General features: G+C 49.1%; 2 protein-coding genes and 1 pseudogene across 8 annotated transcripts in view; 2 read left to right on the top strand and 1 right to left on the bottom strand.

Annotated features, from left to right (window-relative positions):
* The window catches only part of LHFPL5 (LHFPL tetraspan subfamily member 5), a 25,634-nt gene extending 21,704 nt beyond the window's left edge, over window positions 1–3,930 (bottom strand). For 4 of the 5 annotated variants that reach the window (XR_013416488.1, XR_013416489.1, XR_013416490.1 and 1 more), the window contains exon 1: window positions 3,128–3,860. Coding sequence is in view for 1 of the 5 variants with exons in the window: in XM_015136222.3 (XP_014991708.1) it covers window positions 3,128–3,539 (412 nt within the window). In the remaining 4 variants the exon portion in view is untranslated. Of the gene's footprint in view, window positions 1–3,127 lie in introns of all 5 variants that reach the window. The other variant, XM_015136222.3, reaches the window with a different exon arrangement.
* CLPS (colipase) lies at window positions 2,833–14,705 on the top strand. Of its 2 annotated transcripts, none has more exons than XM_078000309.1 (3): window positions 2,833–3,447; window positions 12,973–13,952; window positions 14,402–14,705. In XM_078000309.1, the coding sequence occupies exons 2-3, from the start codon at window positions 13,776–13,778 to the stop codon at window positions 14,588–14,590; spliced, it is 366 nt and encodes a 121-aa protein (XP_077856435.1). In that variant the 5' UTR covers window positions 2,833–3,447; window positions 12,973–13,775; the 3' UTR covers window positions 14,591–14,705. The 2 variants fall into 2 exon arrangements, with proteins under 2 accessions (XP_077856435.1, XP_001116700.2); XM_001116700.5 differs by lacking the exon at window positions 2,833–3,447 and adding an exon at window positions 12,250–12,408 and having other exon boundaries at window positions 13,830–13,952.
* LOC719029 (large ribosomal subunit protein eL31 pseudogene) lies at window positions 4,938–5,402 on the top strand (annotated as a pseudogene). Its single transcript, XR_001444234.3, has one exon. The product of XR_001444234.3 is annotated as a large ribosomal subunit protein eL31 pseudogene (transcript).
* Window positions 14,706–19,010: the final 4,305 nt, after the last annotated feature.

Genomic DNA, 19,010 nt, shown 5'->3' on the forward strand with positions numbered 1-19,010 from the left:
TTCACTCCTCTTTGGCATAAAACTGCTAAATCCTCATTTCCCCTTGTTCCCTCATATATATAATGAATACACATGTTAAAGAATATATATATATACTCAATATTTATATTAAATCAGCTAATTTTTGTATTTTTTTGTAGAGACACAGTTTCGCCATGTTGCTCAGGCTGGTCTCAAACTCCCAAGCTCAAGCAATCTGCCCACCTCACCCTCCCAAAGTGCTGGGATTACAGGCCTGAGCCACTGCAGCTGGCCTTATTATTATTTTAATTGACATATATATGTCAATTATATATATACATATAAAATATATTATGTACATATATAAATATATAAACGTATATATAATACATATAATTTAATGTATGCATACATTAAATATATACGTGTATATATAAAATAGAGATAGGGTCTCACTATGTTGTCCAGGCTAGTCTTGAACTTCTGGCCTCAAGCAGTCCCCTCTCCTTGGCCTCCCAAAGTGCTAGGACTACAGGCATGAGCCACTGTGCCTGCCCCCACCATCATTCTTGACATGGCCACTACCTACCTTGCTCCCCACTGCCCACCCCTGCCCCAGACTCTCCCTTATCATACAGAGAGACTACAGAGAAGAGGGAGGTGGCAAGGCGATTTGCTCTGAAGCCATGGGGGGAACTCTGAAGCCATGTGAGTAGCCTGGGTGCAAGATTTGGAATCAAAGGTGAATCCCTTCCTACTTGTATGCTCAAAACGAGTTACCCACTAGGGGCCTTCTTTGTAAAATGGAGAAATACCCACCTCAATGGGTTTTGCTAGGGCTCCTCCAGATAATATATGTAAAGATATTTCATAAATCATTATACTTATGTAAATATGTGGCTCAGTAAAAACATCTTAGGAATACATCTAGTTTCTTGGGAACTGCTGCCTTAATTCTTTCAGGTCCTCAGTTGCCCACTGATCTGCTATAGCCTTGGCCAAGTCTGGTCCTCTCAGCAGCAGATCCCTCATCTATAGTTGGAGGGTGGATATAACTCTCTGGGGTCCCCTCCAACTCTGCAGTCTTGACTCTGTGTGTTTGGTGGCCTGGGATTCAGAGGCTTGTTTCAGTCTCCCTCTTAAAGATTACGGCACTTCTCTTTTTTTTTTTTTTTTTGACATGGAGTCTCGCTCTGTCATCCAGGCTGGAGTGCAGTGGCGCGATCTCGGCTCACTGCAGGCTCCACCTTCTGGGTTCACACCATTCTCCTGCCTCAGCCTCCCAAGTAGCTGGGACTACAGTCACCCACCACCACACCCAGCTAATTTTTTTTTTTTTTTTTTTTGAGACGGAGTCTCGCTCTGCCGCCCAGGCTGGAGTGCAGTGGCCGGATCTCAGCTCACTGCAAGCTCCGCCTCCCGGGTTCACGCCATTCTCCTGCCTCAGCCTCCCGAGTAGTTGGGACTACAGGCACCCGCCACCTCGCCCGGCTAGATTTTTGTATTTTTTTAGTAGAGACGGGGTTTCACCGTGTTAGCCAGGATGGTCTCGATCTCCCGACCTCGTGATCCGCCCATCTCGGCCTCCCAAAGTGCTGGGATTACAGGCTTGAGCCACCGCGCCCGGCCTTTTTTTTCTTTTTTTTTTTTGTCTTTTTAGTAGAGATGGAGTTTCACCGTGTTAGCCAGGATGGTCTCCATCTCCTGACCTTGACAGCACTTCTCATTCTGACCAATGATATCAAGATGGTTTCACTCTAGTTTCCAGTCCCTGGCACTACTCCTGGACATCTCACTGGCATGGACAGTTTGTGTGTGGTCCCTGAGGTGGGCAGGGACCAAGGTACCAGAGCCTGTAGCACAAGGTCTTAACCCTCTTCCTGGGCTACAGAGAAGAGCAAAATCACTTGGCACAAGGACCAAGAAGCCTTCCTGAGCTAGGAGCAGGAAAAAGGACCAGGGAGGTCTTGCCTCAGGACAAAAGTGGCTGCCTACCCCACAGTTTTATTTGTTTCATTTTATTTATTATTATTATTATTATTAGAGACAGGGTCTTGCCATCTTGCCCAGTCTAGTCTCAAACTCCTGAGCTCAAGTGATGCTCTCTCCCAAAGTGTTAGGATTATAGGTGTGAGCCACTGTGCCCAGCCCCCACATTGTTTTAAAGGACCCTAGGCCAGGTGCTGTGGATCACACCTGAAATCCCAACACTTTGGGAGACTGAAGCGAGCAAATCGCTTGAGGCCAGCAGTTCGAGACCTGCCTGGGCAATATGACAAAACCCCATCTCTACAAAAATTACAAAAAAATTAGCCAGACATGGTGGTGCACACCTAGAGTCCCAGCTACTTGGGAAGCTGATGAGAGAGGATCACCTAAGTCCAAGGAGGTTGAGGCTGCAGTGAGCTGAGATCATGCCACTGTACTCCAGCCTGGGCCAACTCTGTCTCAAAAACAAACAAACAAACAAACAACAACAACAGGACCCTAAATAGCTTCCTCCTCAAACAGTATCACTCAGTATCACTCCATTTGCTGCCTTAAGTATAAAATCCCATAATCAAGGAGAAAAGACTTTCACTCCACAATGAAAGAGGGGACTTTAGATGAAAGTTTATATAGGCAAGGTCATACCCTGCATAATAGTAACACTCCAAAATCAGCAAGAGACCTTAGAATCTGAGAGCAGTTTGGAGTGGGAGAGAAAGAATGAGGACAGAGTTCTGGGCACTCTTAAAAAGAACAAAAGCCCAGAGGTGGGAGATGAGGGCATCTAGAATGTGCTTGACTGGTGTCACTACTTTGTGCTGGCGTTGAGCCCTATTCCCACGTGGCCAACAATAGAAGCTTCCTTCTTTCTCTCTCTCACAGCTGCAAAAACTGATGTGATGGCCTGGGAGTCAGAACCAGCAACTGTGTGTTCCTGGGCAAGTCACTTCCCCTTACAGATGAGAGGGTTGGACAGCTTGATCTCTAAGGTCTTTTCTGCCTCGGCCATTCTAAGATTCTCAACTCCTCAGAATCTTCTGCAGAGCACTGAGTAGGACTGGGCTGTAGGAGAACAGCTAAATTTAAGGCCCAGAGCCCCAGCAGAGGGTGGGATGGTGCAGCTGCAGCTGTGGCCCCGGGGTGGGCCCCTGCCTGCCCTCCCACCATCCCTGCTTACCCGCAGCCAGCTGCATCCATGCACAGATCTTGTAGACTGTGGCCGTGTTGCAGATGAAGAACAGGCTGAAGCAGATGATGGAGCCAATGATGAGGAACATGCCCAAGGCCACAAAGAACATGGCAGTCTTGAAGGCTCTAGAGGGGATGGAGGAGAAGTCTAGGGGACCGCCCTTGCAGATGAGCTCGGAGGAGAGCACGTTACCCACGCAGTAGGAGAAAAGGCCGAAGTAGCCTGCCTGCGGTGTGTTGACGCTGTCGCCGATCCAGTAGGGCTGGATGAAGAGGGCCATGACCAGCACAGAGAAGCAGATGGTGAGTGTACCCCACATCACGCCCACGGCCCGCGAGTTCCGCACATAGTTGGTATGGTAGATCTTGGCTGCCTCCTGGGCCGGCAGCAATTTCACCATGGTGAGGGCAGCAGGCCCTGGGCTGGGGTCCCGTGGGCTGCAAGTCCGTGGCTTTGTGGATGGAGGCCTAGAAGCAGGTCACTCCCTAGCGGGGTTTGGGGAGGAGGCTGAGGTCAAGGCACCAGGTGAGGTCCCTTCAAGGCAAGGGGAAGAGGCTTAATAGGACAAGGACAACCTTGGCTTGATCAGGGGAAGCTTGCCAGGTGCCTGTGTCCGCTCTAGCCGAGGCTGTCTCCAGTATCCTGCCGCCTCCCAAGCCCCCCAGGGTCTCGGGCCTGCTGGCGCCGCCCTGCTCCTCTCCCTTCCCGGCTCAAGGCTCCCGAGAGCCCCGCCCCCTCCTCCGTCCGCGGAGGGCGCCGTTTCAGTACCGCGGCCAGCGCCCCGGGGTTCTGGGCGAGGGGCGGGGCCTGCAGCCGAGGCGGGGAAGGGACCGAGCGCCCACTGCAGGCCCCCCCCGCGGGGAATCAGAACCCAGTTCACCTTCCTGAACCGAGATGACAAGAACTGGGAAAGTGGAGCTGTGGCTGACACATTCCTACCGCTCAATTCCAGCCGCAAAAACGCTTTCCCCCCGCAAAAGCGCTGTCCACATCCCATTACACCCCGCCCCTCCCTGGTTCCATAGTCGCCTTCCCAGAACCTCCAATCCCACCACCCCGGAGGTCAGCAAAGCCTTTCCTGGTTGCCTTCTGGTCACTGGTTTTTCGTCCTTAGCATTCAGTCAACGATTTCTAAAAGCATACTATGTGTTAAGGTTACGTTAGAGGACATCTAACCAAAATATTTACATATATAATATATGTATATATGTAGTCTATATAAATATATATATACAAAACGCCTGTATATGCAGACTGTGTGATAACAGAGGCAACTACAAAGTATAGCACACAACATTCTTTATGAGCCTTCTCAGACCTGAACATATGTTTTGTTCAATACAATGCCTTTCTCCCCTTGTTTCTATGTGTTTGTTACATATTTCCCCCTTTAAATATATGTATGTTTTTATATGTTATATATATACATATTTCTCCTGATTTTATAGGTAAATACAAGGCTAGTGTAAAGAACTAGGAAAATTCCACCGGGCGCGGTGGCTCACGACTGTAATCCCAGCACTTTGGGAGGCAAATGTGGGCAGATCACGAGGTCAGGAGATCGAGACCATCCTGGCTAACTCACTGAAACCCCGTCTCTACTAAAAATACAAAAAATTAGCCGGGCATGGCGGCGTGCGCCTGTTGTCCCAGCTGCTGGGGAGGCTGAGGCAGGAGAATGGTGTGAACTCGAACTCGGGAGGGGGAGCTTGCAGTGAGCTGAGATTGCACTACTGCACTCCAGCCTGGGCGACAGAGCAAGACTCCATCTCAAAAAAAAAAAAAAAAAAAAAGCTTCCTTTCCAACTTGGACCCGGCAGAATGGCTTCCGCAAAGAAGGGTGGTGAGAAGAAAAAGGGCCGTTCTGCCATCAACGAGGTGGTGACCCGAGAATACACCATCAACATTCACAAGAGCATCCATGGAGTGGGCTTCAAGAAGCGTGCCCCTCTGGCACTCAGAGAGATTCGGAAATTTGCCATGAAGGAGATGGGAACTCTAGATGTGCGCATTGATACCAGGCTCAACAAAGCTGTCTGGGCCAAAGGAATAAGGAATGTCCCATACCGAATCCGTGTGCGGCTGTCCAGAAAACGTAATGAGGATGAAGATTCACCAAATAAGCTCTATACTTTGGTTACCTATGTACCTGTTACCACTTTCAAAAATCTACAGACAGTCAATGTGGATGAGAACTAATCGCTGATCGTCAAATACAGCAAATAAAGTCATACCATTGAAAAAAAAAAAAGAAGAAAAACGAAAAAAGAATTAGGAAAATTCAGGAAAGTATACACAAAAGAATAAAATCATAACACCAACGTCAGGAGCTACGGAAAGACAAGACAGTCTTAAAAACATGGACTTTGGTGTTCAACAGGCCTGGATTTGAATGAGCTACTTACTAAGTAACCATCCATGGACTTAACCTTTCTTCCTGAGCCTCAGTTTCTCCATCTATTAAATGCAGGAAATGATGGTATCGATCACACAATGGCTAAGTAAAATACATGTATAAAATCTTTAGCCTGGGGCACACATAAAAGTGCTCAAAGGGCTGGGTACGATGGCTCATGCCCGTAATTTCATCACTTTGGGAGGCCAAGTCCGGCGGATCACCTGAGGTTAGGAGTTTAAGACCAGTCTGACCAACCTTGTGAAACCCCGTCTGTACTAAAAATGCCAAAAATTAGCCAGGCATAGTGGCAGGCGCCTGTATTCCCAGCTACTCAGGAGGCTGAGACAGGAGAATCGCTTGAACCTGGGAGGCAGATGTGGCAGTGAGCCAAGATCACACCATTGCATTCCAGCCTGGGCAACAAGAGCAAAACTCCATCTCAAAACATAATAATAATAATTTTTTTTTTAAGTGCTCAAAGGCACATTAGTGGTCTCTAATCCCAGCACTTTGGGAGGCCAGGCAGTCAGATCACTTGAGCTCAGGAATTCTAGACTAGCCTGGGCAACATAGCAAGACTCCCGTCTCTATAAAAAATACACAACTTAGCCAGGCATAGCCAGGCATGGTGGTGCCCGCCTGTAGTCACAGCTACTTGGGAGGTTGAGGTGGGAGAATCACTGGAGCCCAGGAGGTCAAGGCTACAGTGAACCAAGATCACACCACTGCACTCCAGTCTGGCTTTAACAAAAAAAAGAGAAAGTACTCAAAAATGTTGGTGATTACTGTTATTACCACTGTTAGTCCTTGCAGTTTCCCCCTTCTGAACATACTCCTTTACACGACTGGATGATGTATGTACAATTTTATTTTATTTTTATTTTTATTTATTTATTTATTTATTTATTTATTTATTTATTTTTGAGACGGAGTTTCACTCTTGTTGCCCAAGCTGGAGTGCAATGGCACCATCTCAGCTCACCACAACCTCCACCTCCCTGGTTCAAGCAATCCTCCTGTCTTAGTCTAACAAGTAGCTGGGATTACAGGCATGCACCACCAAGCCTGGCTAGTTTTTTGTTTTGTTTTGTTTTTTGTTCTTTGATACGGAGTTTCACTCTTGTTGCCCAGGCTGGAGTGAAGTGACGTGATCTTGGCTCACCGCAACCTCTGCCTTCCTGGTTCAAGTGATTCTCTTGCCTCAGCCTCCCGATTACAGGCATAGCCGCCACAACCGGCTAATTTTGTATTTTTAGTCGAGACGGGGTTTCTCCATGTTGTCAGGCTGGTCTTGAACTCCTGACCTCAAGTGATCCTCCCGCCTCGGCCTCCCAAAGTGCTGGGATTACAGCTGTGCCTGGCCAGTAAGGTTGTTGTTTGTTTGTTGTTGTTGTTGTTGTTTGACACGAAGTTTCACTCTTGATGCCCAGGCTTGAGTACAATGTCACAGTCTTGGCTCACTGCAACCTCCGCCTCCCAGGTTCAAGCGATTCTCCTGCCTCAGCCTCCCAAGTAACTGGGATTACAGGCATGTGCCACCACGCCCGGCTACTGTTTGTATTTTTAGTAGAGACGGGGTTTCATTATGTTAGTCAGGCTGGTCTCAAACTCCTGACCTTAAGTGATCTGCCCACCTCAGCCTCCCAAAGTGTTGGGATTACAGGTGTGAGCCACCGTGCCCGGCTCAGGTTGTTTTTAATAGTAAGAAAAGTGGCTGGGCGCGGTGGCTCACGCATGGTGGCTCATTATTAATGTTGGGATTAATGTCATAATCCCAACATTAATAATAATTATAATAATTATGAAGCTAGCTTATTTATTAAAGATTTTACTGACATTACATAAACTTGAAACAGCATTTGACTAGTCTTTTATTTTTTCCTGATAAAGTGTTCGATTCAAGTGCTTTTATTTTCTTAAGCCAATTAGAGCTCTTTTATTTTCAGTAGTGAAACATTGTGCACATCACCCATAAATACATAGACATATCAGGCATGCCTATAGAAGTACATCTTATAGATTTATAAAAATCTTTTTTTTTTTTCTATTTTAACCTTTCAGATTCTTTTTGTTTGTTTTTGAGATGGAGTCTCGCTCTGTCACCTAGGCTGGAATGCAGTGGCGCAATCTTCCCTCACTGCAACCTCTGCCTCCCAAATTCAAGCGATTCTTCTGCCTCAGCCATAGCTAGGATTACAGGTGCCTGCCATCATACTCAGCTAATTTTTCTATTTTTAGTAGAGACGGGGTTTCGCCATGTTGGCCAGGGAGGTCTCAAACTCCTGACCTCAGGTGATCCACCCATCCCGGCCTCCCAAAGTGCTGGGATTACAGGTGTGAGCCATCGTGCCTGGCCTTAAACTTTCAAATTCTTCATAACCTGTTTCACAACCCTAGGCAGCTGACAGCTAAATAGCCTTAAATTTGCATATTAAAGGAACAGTTCAGGTGAAAGTCAAATAGCAAAATTTACATTATAAGGTGCGGCGAGAAAAGTCTGGTGTTCCAGAGGGAAATTAAAACAGATTTAATTACCAATTAAACATAAAATTATGGAAATTATAAAGGCCTTTTAAATACACACACACACACACACACACACACACACCCCCTGTAGCTTTTACTTCAGAACTTTTAGCCATGAGATAAATACAAATTCACTGGCTTGCAAAAAGAACCTGTTGGATCTAAAACAGCGGTTTTTATCTTAAGAGAAAAATAACAGCAGATTGCTGGGTGCGGTGGCTCATGCCTGTAATCCCAGCACTTTGGGAGGCCGATGCAGGCGGATCATGAGATCAGGAGTTCGAGACCAGCCTGGCCAACATAGTGAAACCCCATCTCTACTAAAAATACAAAAAATTAGCCGGGCATGGTGGCAGGCGCCTGTAATCCCAGCTACTCAGAAGGCTGAGGCAGAAGAATGGCTTGAACCCTGGAGGCAGAGGTTGCAGTGAGACGAGATTGTGCCATTGCACTCCAGCCTGGGCGACAGAGCAAGACTCTGTCTGAAAGAGAGAGAGAGAGAGAGAGAGAAGAAAGAGAGAGAGAGACAGGAAGGAAGGAAGGAAGGAAGGAAGGAAGGAAGGAAGGAAGGAAGGCAGGCAGGCAGGCAGGCAGGCAGGCAGGCAGGCAGGCAGGCAGGCAGGCAGGGAGGGAGGGAGGGAGGGAGGGAGGGAGGGAGGGAGGGAGGGAAAGAAAGAAAGAAAGAAAGAAAGAAAGAAAGAAAGAAAGAAAGAAAGAAAGAAAGAAAGAAAGAAAGAAAGAAAGAAAGAAAAAGAAAGAAAGAAAGAAAGAAAGAAAGAAAGAAAGAGAAAGAAGAAAGAAAGAGAAAAGAGAAAGAAAGAAAAGAGAAAGGAGGGAAGGAGGGAGGGAGGAAGGAGGGAAGGAAAAGCAAGCAAGCAGATTTAGAGCAGGCAGAAAAGAAAAACAGAGAAAAAGACAACTTAGGAATTCTATAGTTTACAGGTCAACTTTAGGGCTCTTTTTCCTTAACGTAAATGTGCACAAAGACCATGTTATTTCAATTTTACATAAACTTTGGCAAGTAGAGATGCCATAAAAGCTACAGAGTGCTCAAAAGGGGGTCACTTGCTTTGTTTTCTCCTATTCTGAAACCCCCTTTGCAAAATTATGACTGAGACAGTGAAAGAGATCTGACTTAACTGACTGCGTCTTGCTTCTAACCTCCTAGCTGTCCTTGTTCATTCCTAGGCGTAAGCTGAACTAACTATGGGAGAAACTTAGTTTATAGTTTAAACAAAGACAGTAACAGCCCTTTCCCAAAGCAGACTTCATTCTTGCCTGGGGACTAGATTGCCTTGGTAGGACTAACATTAGCCACAAGATTAGAAATTATGACTTAGGAGTCATGCAGCTGGAACCTACAAGATTCTGATCCTCCCTAAACCACTCCTAAGATCAGGGCTTGAGATATTTTGCAGACCCTGCACTTGATGGATCAGCTGGCCCCACCCAGATCAATAAACTGGCTCATCTGATCTTGTGGCCCCCACCCAGGAACTGACTGAGTGCATGAAGGTAGCTGTGAGTCCCTATGATTTCATATCAGACCAATCAGCACCCCTGGCTCACTGGCTTCCCCCACCCACCAAGTTATCTTTAAAAACTCTGCTCCCTGCTGGGCGCCGTGGCTCACGCCTGTAATCCCAGCACTTTGGGAGGCTGAGGCAGGTGGATCACTTGAGGTCTGGAGTTCAAGACCAGCCTGACCAACATGGTGAAACCTTGTCTCTACTGAAAATACAAAATTAGCTGGGCATGGTGGCACGTGCCTGTAATCCCAGCTACTCGAGAGGCTGAGGCAGGAGAATCACTTGAACCCAGGAGGCAGAGGTTGCAGTGAGCCGGGATCACGCGATTATACTCGAACCTGGGCAACAAGAGTGAAGCTCTGTCTCAACAGCAACAAGAACTCTGTAAAACTCTAGTCTCCCGCACCTGCACAGCTGGCTCTGCATGAAATACTCTTTCTCCACTGCAATTCCCCTATCTTGATGAATCAGCTCTGTCTAGGTAGTGGGTAAGGTGAACCCCGTGAGCAGTTACATCCTGAGGGCTGTGTCACAGGCCACGGTTGCTCATATTTGGCTCAGAAGAAATCTATTCAAATATTGTACAGAGTTTGACTCTTTTCATCGACAGGTACTTAATTTTTGCTTTCCTTTTAGAAGCACATACAATGTCAAAGTTCTCTTTGCTATACTTCATTTGTGATGGAAAAAACTCCAGTCTTTTTCCTCTGTGAGCTTGGCTGAGACCAACTAGGGACAGGGCTGCTGGTTTTCACGGCTCCTTGCATGGACAGAAATCTCTCCTCCGGTGCCTCCGCCAGTCTCCATCTTGACTTGTGAGGAGGGAGTAGTGATTCCCTTCCCTGTGGCTCACCTCACAGAGGTCCCGGGGGTGGAGAGCAGGTAAAGAGAAGGAAGGATCAGAGTGAGCTCATAGGAAAAAGTGGTTTCAAACATTGAGTTTTGTAAAAGAGATAGGGGATAGTGTTGTTTCATCAGTGGTATTTCTGCATCGCTGGAACCAAATGGGTTTTTCTTTTGAGAGTCTCTTGGCTGTTCCTCCAGCTATTCCTCTACATTCCACACCCCAGGGATGTAAAGGTGAGAGGAAGTGGGTCATATTATATGGCTGGGCACCCACCATGTGCCAGGCACTTCCGAAGGCGTTCCACATGCATTGTCTTAATCATGGCCTCAGGAAGTAGGAGGCATTATCTCCCTAAGGTAAATAAGGAAAGTGAGGTTCAGGGAGCTTCACTTTCAATAATGTGTCTGAGGCCATGTAGCTCTAGTAAATGCTGAGTTTTGAAGCCAGCTTGGTCTGGATCAAAGCTGTGCTTGAGGCTGGGTACCGTGGCTCACACCTGTAATCCCAACACTTTAGGAGGCCGAGGTGGGAGGATTGCTTGAGCCCAGGAGTTTGAGACCTGGGCAGCTGAGGGGGAGGATTGCTTGACCTCAGGAGGTGGAGGCTGCCGTGAGCCAAGATGGCACACTGCACTTTGGCCTAGGTGACAGAGTGAGACCTTGTCTCAAAAAATTAAATTAAATTAAATAAAAGCTGTGCTTGAAGCCTGGGCCTCTCAGTGGAGCTGTCTTCTACCTCCTGGGATGGAGAGGGGAAGGGCACGGGCCTCTGGCTGCCATGACTAGTCCTTCAGGAAAAGCTGCTCTGTTCCCATGCCTAAGCAAACTCAGGCAGCTGTGCCCTTCCCAGCTTCCTGAGGCCCCTGCTCCGAGGCTGACAAGACCTCTTCATTCTCAGCCAGGACTAGCGACTGCTCATGCGCACACGTGGCCTTGGGTAGGGGGCAGCGTGAGTGGAAACCTTAACTAAAGGTGTATCTGATGCTGGAATTGCAGATAGTAAGTGAGGTAGAAAGAAAAGGGGAGAGAGGCATTTAGGAAGGGCCTCCTAAGGGCCCTTGAGTCAAGCCTGCAGGCAGCCCCCTGGTGTGAGGGCAGGGGGAGGGTGCCAGAGTAAAAGCACACACACCCTGGCCTGCTGGGGGTTGCAGAACTGTCAGCCCCAGGGATCTGGGCCTGGTCTGGAATCCCCCGAGGAGACTGAAGGAAGGTTGAGGGGTGGGAGGCTGGGATCCTCATACCTGGAGTCTGACACTGCTAGACACCCGGGCTTGGGTGGGCCAAAGGCAAGACCTAACTATGGTGAGACAGAGAGGCCCCGAGTACACAGAATGTAAGCAGGCACTCACACTATAGGTGCCTCTCTTGCCTCAGACTCATCCAGGCACTGCCCAGGAGCTCAGGACACAAGGGCAGCTGCCCTTACCCACTGCTTATGTGGCATATGGGAATATACAATATAAATATATTCTTATAATTGTATATAATCATGTTTATATATGTAACACATATAAATGTGTATTAATTCAACACTCACAACTCTTTAAATTATCCTTAGTTGACAGATAAGATGAAAGGCAGAATAGTTGGAACAGATAGTAAGTTTGCCTCACTAATAACTTGTACACAGTCCACACTCTTAACCATGATGCAACACAATTATCACCAACACACACACACACACACACACACGCAAAAGGCTACCAGGTACTCACCCAGCTTTCTTATCAGGACCCGCCCCCCAGCAGATTGGCCACAGCTGCACCTCTGCCCACGGCCAGCCCTGTGGGATGTAGGTGGGTCACGTGAGGTCAAGGCCCCTTTTATAGCCCCATCACCACAGCTGGCTCTGTCTCCTGCCACCCACACCAGCTGTCCCACTCGCCATGGAGAAGATCCTGATCCTCCTGCTTGTCGCCCTCTCTGTGGCCTATGCAGCTCCTGGCCCACGGGGGATCATTATCAACCTGGTAAGAGGGTCTTCAGGGAAGGGGCCTCCTGAGTCCCCAGGTGAAGACGTCCTAAGCTTGGACCTTGACCTCTGATGTCCCCACCTGGACTGGCGGGGGCTGGGAGGAGTGGCATCTTGCATCCATCTGTTTACTTCCATAGCCTGTTGTATGCCTCTTCCCAGGGGCCACAGGAAAGGCTGATCAGCCCCTCTCCAGCTCCAACTGGAGCATGCTCAGAGCAGCAGCTCAACCTGGCTATGAGGGACCTTTTTTCTCTTTCTTTCTTTCTTTCTTTCTTTCTTTCTTTCTTTCTTTCTTTCTTTTTAAGATGGAGTCTCACTTTATCACCAGGCTGGAGTGCAGTGGCGCAATCTCAGCTCACTGCAACCTCCGCTTCCTGGGTTCAAACGATTCTCCTGCCTCAGCCTCCTGAGTAGCTGGGATTACAGGCGCCCGCCATCATGCTCGGCTATTTTTTGTATTTTTAGTAGAGACAGGGTTTCACCATGTTGCCCAGGCTGGTCTCGAACTCCTGACCTCATGATCCACCCACCTCAGCCTCCCAAAGTGCTGGGATTACAGGAGTGAGCCACCTCGCCTGGCCCTATGAGGGAACTTCACAAAAATCCAGAGCCCTGGGCTTCCATCCTGAGAAAATGCTTTGTGCCAATCATTCCAGCTTCTAACTTATGGTGGCATCTTACTGTGTGTCCAACACAGTTCGAGATGCCTCGGAGATGTTTGCTCATTCTGTCCTCGTAATAACCACTGAGGGAGGTGCTTTCATAGTCAGCCCTATCTTCAGACAGAGGGAGGGTGAGCAACCTGCCTGAGGTCACATAGCTGGAAAGTGGTTAAGCTGGGGCCCTATGACTGGCCCACACCACCTCTCCACCATGGGTCTTGGCTGGGAAAGCCCTTCCAGAACGTCCATAAGGTTGAAAGATTCTGAACTCTCTTAACTTGGGGCCATGGCTGGACTTGGAGGTCCAGGACCCTGGAGATGGTAGATCAGATCTGTTGCGGGAGGAAGGAGTCTTGCAGGGAGAGGCAATCTTCACTGCCTCCTTAAAGGTGTGTGGGACCCAGAGAGATTTGGAGAGCCTGTCTAGGGGCCTCATGTGCACATTCCAGATGAGAACACTGAGGCTTGAGAGGCAGTGACTTGCCCAGAGTCACGCAGGGAGTTGGTAGTACAGCCGGTACTAGAATCCGGGGGTCCTGACCCTCTGTGCAGGCTGCTTCTCTGTCACCGCATGCCCACTTCTCATGTGGGTGGGGGGGGGGGGCACAGAGGCCACCAGACCCACGGGTTGGACTCCTTCACATACATCCCCAACAGGGGAGACACTGTTAGCAGTAGTGCGTGCTGGGTGCGGGTCTGAATGGAGAAGGGACCTGAGGGAGCGGGGCCTGGGCTGACTGGCTGCCCCTTGCAGGAGAACGGTGAGCTCTGCATGAATAGTGCCCAGTGTAAGAGCCAATGCTGCCAACACACGGGTGCGTTGGACCTGGCCCGCTGCATACCCTTGGCCAGCGAGAACAACGAGTGTTCTGTCAAGGTGGGTGCCTGAAGACGTGGCATGGGTCCGGGAGAATGGGGAGGAAGGCCCTGAACACTTGTGAGTGGGATCAGGGAGGAGGGTCAGCCTGGACACTGAATGTTGAGGAGACGAGAGGGAGGTCAACAGGTGTCAAAGCACTTTCCCATCCCATCATCTCTCTTGACCCGAGTGACCAGTGAGATGGATGGGGGTGAGGATTTGTTATCCCCATTTCATGACTGGGTAAGTAGAGGCTCCCCAGAGAGATCAAGCCAGTAAGAGCAAATGAGCCAGAGCAGAGGTCAGAACTGGGGTCTCTAGGGCCCACAGCACCCCTGGGGAGGTAGGTGGGAGAGGCACTCCCTGAAAACACAGGCTGGCCTACTGGTTCTATAGGTCAGGCAGGGGACAATTGATGTCCAAAGTATCCCCCCATAGCCTTGACTTCATTGGCTGTGTCTCTGCAGACTCTCTACGGGATTTACTACAAGTGTCCCTGTGAGCGTGGCCTGACCTGTGAGGGAGACAAGACCATTGTGGGCGCCATCACCAACACCAACTTCGGCGTCTGCCACGACATTGGGACACTGGACGCTCCAAGCAGTGAGACCGCCCACCCACTCCCATACCTAGCCCAAAATGCTGCAGACCACTAGGCCCAGGGGCACCTCTCCCCCTGCTCCAGAGCATCTCCCGGGCTGGCCACCTCCTTGACCAGCACCTCTGTTTTCTGATTGGACTCTTCACAATTAAAGGCCTCCTGCAAAAATTTCCCAGTCTCCTGCATATTCTCTCTGAGTCAGCATCTTCTCTGAAGTTGCATCAGGCCTTTGGCCCACCAGGGCAGGCTTCAGGCAGGTCAGAAGAACAAGGGATGGGTCTGGGGCTGGAGAGGATGTGGCCAAACAGATTGGATACTGGAGACAAAGCTGTGAAGGAGGCCCAGCCAGCCTGGGAGGCCCTCCATTTCTGGGGAGCAGTCACGCCTACCTGGGATGCCCTCCTTGTCCCGCTGGTTCTCAAAGAGACAAGCGGGCACATGTGCACACACAGACACACACACCCTTGCGGGTAAGGAGTTTTAATGGCCCATGTTAGTCACCCTGCATCAGAGGCATCAGTGTCCTGGGCTCTCACCTCTTTTCTGGACACAATTCTCAAATGTGACAGCTAGCTGACACAACTCATGTGTTAAGGGGTCAGACCACTCTCTTTTTTTTTTTTTTTGAGACGGAGTCTCGCTCTGCCGCCCAGGCTGGAGTGCAGTGGCCGGATCTCAGCTCACTGCAAGCTCCGCCTCCCGGGTTCCCGCCATTCTCCTGCCTCAGCCTCCCCAGTAGCTGGGACTACAGGCGCCCGCCACCTCGCCCGGCTAGTTTTTTGTATTTTTTTTAGTAGAGACGGGGTTTCACCATGTTAGCCAGGATGGTCTCGATCTCCCGACCTCGTGATCCGCCCGTCTCGGCCTCCCAAAGTGCTGGGATTACAGGCTTGAGCCACCGCGCCCGGCCCAGGCCACTCTCAATTGCTATGAGCTTACTCTCTGCCAGCAAATGCTCACAAGGAACCCAGGAGGGAGAATTTCTCATCTCCACTTTATAGATAGAGACCAAGTTTCAGAGAGGAGCTTGCCCAATTTCACATAATCAGAAAATGTTGGCACTCTACCATCTAACTCCACTGCCCCGCTTCTACGATTCCTTTTTTTTTTTTTTTTTGAAACAGAGTTGCCCAGGCTGGAGTGCGGTGGCTTGATCTCTCGGCTCACTGCAACCTCTGCCTCCCAGGTTCAAGCAATTCTCCTGCCTCAGCCTCCCCTAGTAGCTGGGATTACAGGCGCCCACCACCATGTCTGGCTAATTTTTGTGTTTTTAGTAGAGATGGGGTTTCATCATGTTGGCCAGGCTGGTCTCAAACTCCTGACTGCATGTGATCCACCGCCTCAGCCTCCCAAAGTGCTGGGATTACAGGCGTGAGCCACCGTGCCTGGCCTTATGATTCCTTTTTCTTTCCCAATTATTCACACTAAGAAAAATGGGTGGAAATTGTAGGGAATTTAATTTTGCCTTAATATAAAGATTGTATATGCCCAGGAGCCATCAAACATGAGTTACCTTAGGCAGTACTGAGGTTCCCATCCTCCAGGTATGCAAGCGGAAGCTCACCGACCCCTCGGTGGAGATGCCCAGAGAGTGAGGGACAGTGAATTGAATGAAACTTCTATGTTGCCGGGGGCGATGGCTCACACCTGTGATCCCAGCACTTTGGGAGGCCGAGGTGGGCAGATCACCTGAGGTCAGGAGTTTGAGACCAGCCTGACCAGCATGGAGAAATCCCATCTTTACTAAAAATACAAAACTAGCCGGGCATGGTGGTACATGCCTGTAATCCCAGCTACTCGAGAGGCTGAGGCAGGAGAATCTCTTGAATCCAGGAGGCAGAGGTTGCAGTAAGCCGAGATCGTGCCACTGCGCTCCAGCCTGGACAACAAGAACGAAACTCCGTCTCAAAAAAAAAAAAAAAAAGAAAGAAACTTCCATGTCGTGCCGGCCCTAGGATCTTGCAGTTTTGTGATCAGTGAATCCCCTTTTAACCACAGGCTTATGAGTTAGGATTGCATTCAGCTGTAAGTTGCAGAAAAAACCAAGTAATTACAGCTGAAGCAAATAGGAACCTATATTTCTCATGAATCCAAAGCCTAGACATAGGAAGTGCTGGCATTCTTTTGGTGGCTGGTAGCTCTGCCTTTCTCTTGACCTTCTCTTCAAGGTTGCCACATGCCTTAGGAGCAGCTCCTGACTTCATGTTCCCACCATACTCAAAGGCAGGAAGCATGGAGTAGTTGGCGGCTGGGAAAGGGGGAGAAGGAGCAGAGAGTTTCTTCTTGCACACCCTCTTTTTTTTTTTTTTTTTTTGAGACGGAGTTCCGCTTTTGTTGCCCAGGCTGGAGTGCAGTGGCGTGATCTCGGCTCCCTGAAACCTCCACCTCCTGGGTTCAAGCAATTCTCTTGCCTTCAGCCTCCCGAGTAGCTGGAACTACAGGCACCTGCCACCACGCCCAGCTAATTTTTTGTATTTTTAGTAGAGACGGGGTTTCACCATTTTGGCCAGGCTGGTCTTGAACTCCTTACCTCAGGTGATCCACCTGCCTCAGCCTCCCAAAGTGCTGGGATTACAGGTGTGAGCCATGGCGCCTGGCCCATGCTCTCTTCTTGTCTTTCCCCAAATGCTCAAGGCCGACTTCTCTTCATATCTCAGAGGCTAGAACTTGGTTATCTGACTACCTCTAGCTGCAAGGGATGCTGGGAAAGCAAAGGGAATAAGATCCTTCTCCTGGAGCCAGGCATATTGATGCCCAAACAATATTGGGTTTCAGTTGGCAGGGAAGGGGGCAATGGCTATTAGGAAACCAGGTAATGGTGTCTGTGAATTATGTGCTCAACAAGAGAAACTTTCAATACCTTAACCCAGGAGGAGTCTCAGGCCCTGAGGCAGGGCTGAGTCATGCTTCTTGGTGCCACATTCAGTCCTAGAGATCTGCATTCATGTCCTCTTCATGTATTCACTGAATGACCATAGTGTGCCTGGCACCATGTTTTGGACTGTGGGGGGCATAAGGAAAATGTCAAAATGTCCCTGGTCTCCAAAAGTAAGTAGGCAGTTGGGCTTTGGGCTCTGCAGAAGCAAGTGACCAAGAGCCCAACCTTTATATAGCTTGCATTTTGTTTCCAACGGCCAGTACTGCTGTAGACTCTCAATTTCTGTTGCTTTTCAGCATCACACGCCTGCACAGCAGGGGCATAATCTAACCACAGCTCAAAGAACCAGATGGTCCCAACTTACAATGGTTTGACTGTTTTTCAACCTTATGATGGTGTGAAAGTGACATGCGTTCAGTAGAACATCAGTAAATTACATGAGATATTCGACACTTTATTCTAAAATAGGTTTGTGTTATTTTGCTCAGCTAATGTAAGCATTCTGATTGAGCACATTTAAGGTAGGTTAAGCTAAGCTATGATGTTCAGTAGGTTAGGTGTATTAAATGCTTTTTTTTTTTTTTTTGAGACAGGATCTCACTATGTCACCCAGGCTGGAATGCAGTGGCATGATCGTGGCTCACTACAGCCTTGACATCCTGGGCTCAAGCGATCCTCCCCCCTCAGTCCCCCAAGTAGCTGGAACTACAGGCGTGTGCCACCATACCTGGCTAATTTTTTTTTTTTTGGCCGGGGGTGGAGATGGAGTCTCTCTCTGTTGCCTAGGCTGGAGTGCAATAGCACGATCTTGGCTCACTTCAGCCTCCACCTTCCAGGTTCAAGCAATTCTCCTGCCTCAGCCTCCTGAGTAGCTGTGACTATAGGCGCATGCCGCCACATCCAGCTAATTTTTTTTTTTGTATTTTTAGTAGAGATGGGGTTTCACTGTGTTGCACAGGCTGGTCTCGACCTCCTGAGCTCAGGCAATCTGCCCACCTCAGCCTCCGAAAGTGCTAGGATTACAGGCATGAGCCACCAGGCCCGGACTTATTTTTTTATATTTTTAGTGGAGATGGGGTTTCACCATGATGCCCAGGCTGGTCTTGAACTCCTAGGCTCAAGCAATCCATCCACCTCAGCCTCCCAAAGTGCTGGGATTACAGGCACGAGCCACCACACCTACCCATTAAATGTATTTTCTTTTTTCTTTTTTTTTTTTGGAGAGAGTCTCACTCTGTCACCCAGGCTGGAATGCAGTGGCACGATCTCGGCTCACTGCAACCTCCGCCTCCCGGGTTCAAGTGATTCTCCTGCCTTAGCCTCCTGAATAGCTGGGATTACAGGCGTGCGCCACCACACCTGGCTAATTTTTTGTATTTTTAGTAGAGACAGGGTTTCACCGTGTTAGCCAGGATGGTCTCGATCTCCTGACCTCGTGTTCCACCCGCCTCAGCCTCCCAAAGTGCTGAGATTACAGGCATGAGCCACTGCGCCCAGCCTAATTTTTGTATTTTTAGTACAGATGGGGTTTCACCATGTTGGCCAGGCTGGTCTCGAGCTCCTGACCTCAGACGATCCACATGCCTTGGCCTCCCAC

Source organism: Macaca mulatta, chromosome 4 (genome assembly GCF_049350105.2).
Source record: "Macaca mulatta isolate MMU2019108-1 chromosome 4, T2T-MMU8v2.0, whole genome shotgun sequence".
Classification (NCBI taxonomy): domain Eukaryota; kingdom Metazoa; phylum Chordata; class Mammalia; order Primates; family Cercopithecidae; genus Macaca; species Macaca mulatta.

Coding starts and splice junctions, on each gene's coding strand:
- CLPS (XM_001116700.5), top strand. CDS start 12,325: ATGGAGAAGATCCTGATCCTCCTGCTTGTCGCCCTCTCTGTGGCCTAT. Junction 12,409..13,829: donor GGGGGATCATTATCAACCTG/GTAAGAGGGTCT, acceptor TGCCCCTTGCAG/GAGAACGGTGAGCTCTGCAT. Junction 13,953..14,401: donor ACAACGAGTGTTCTGTCAAG/GTGGGTGCCTGA, acceptor GTGTCTCTGCAG/ACTCTCTACGGGATTTACTA.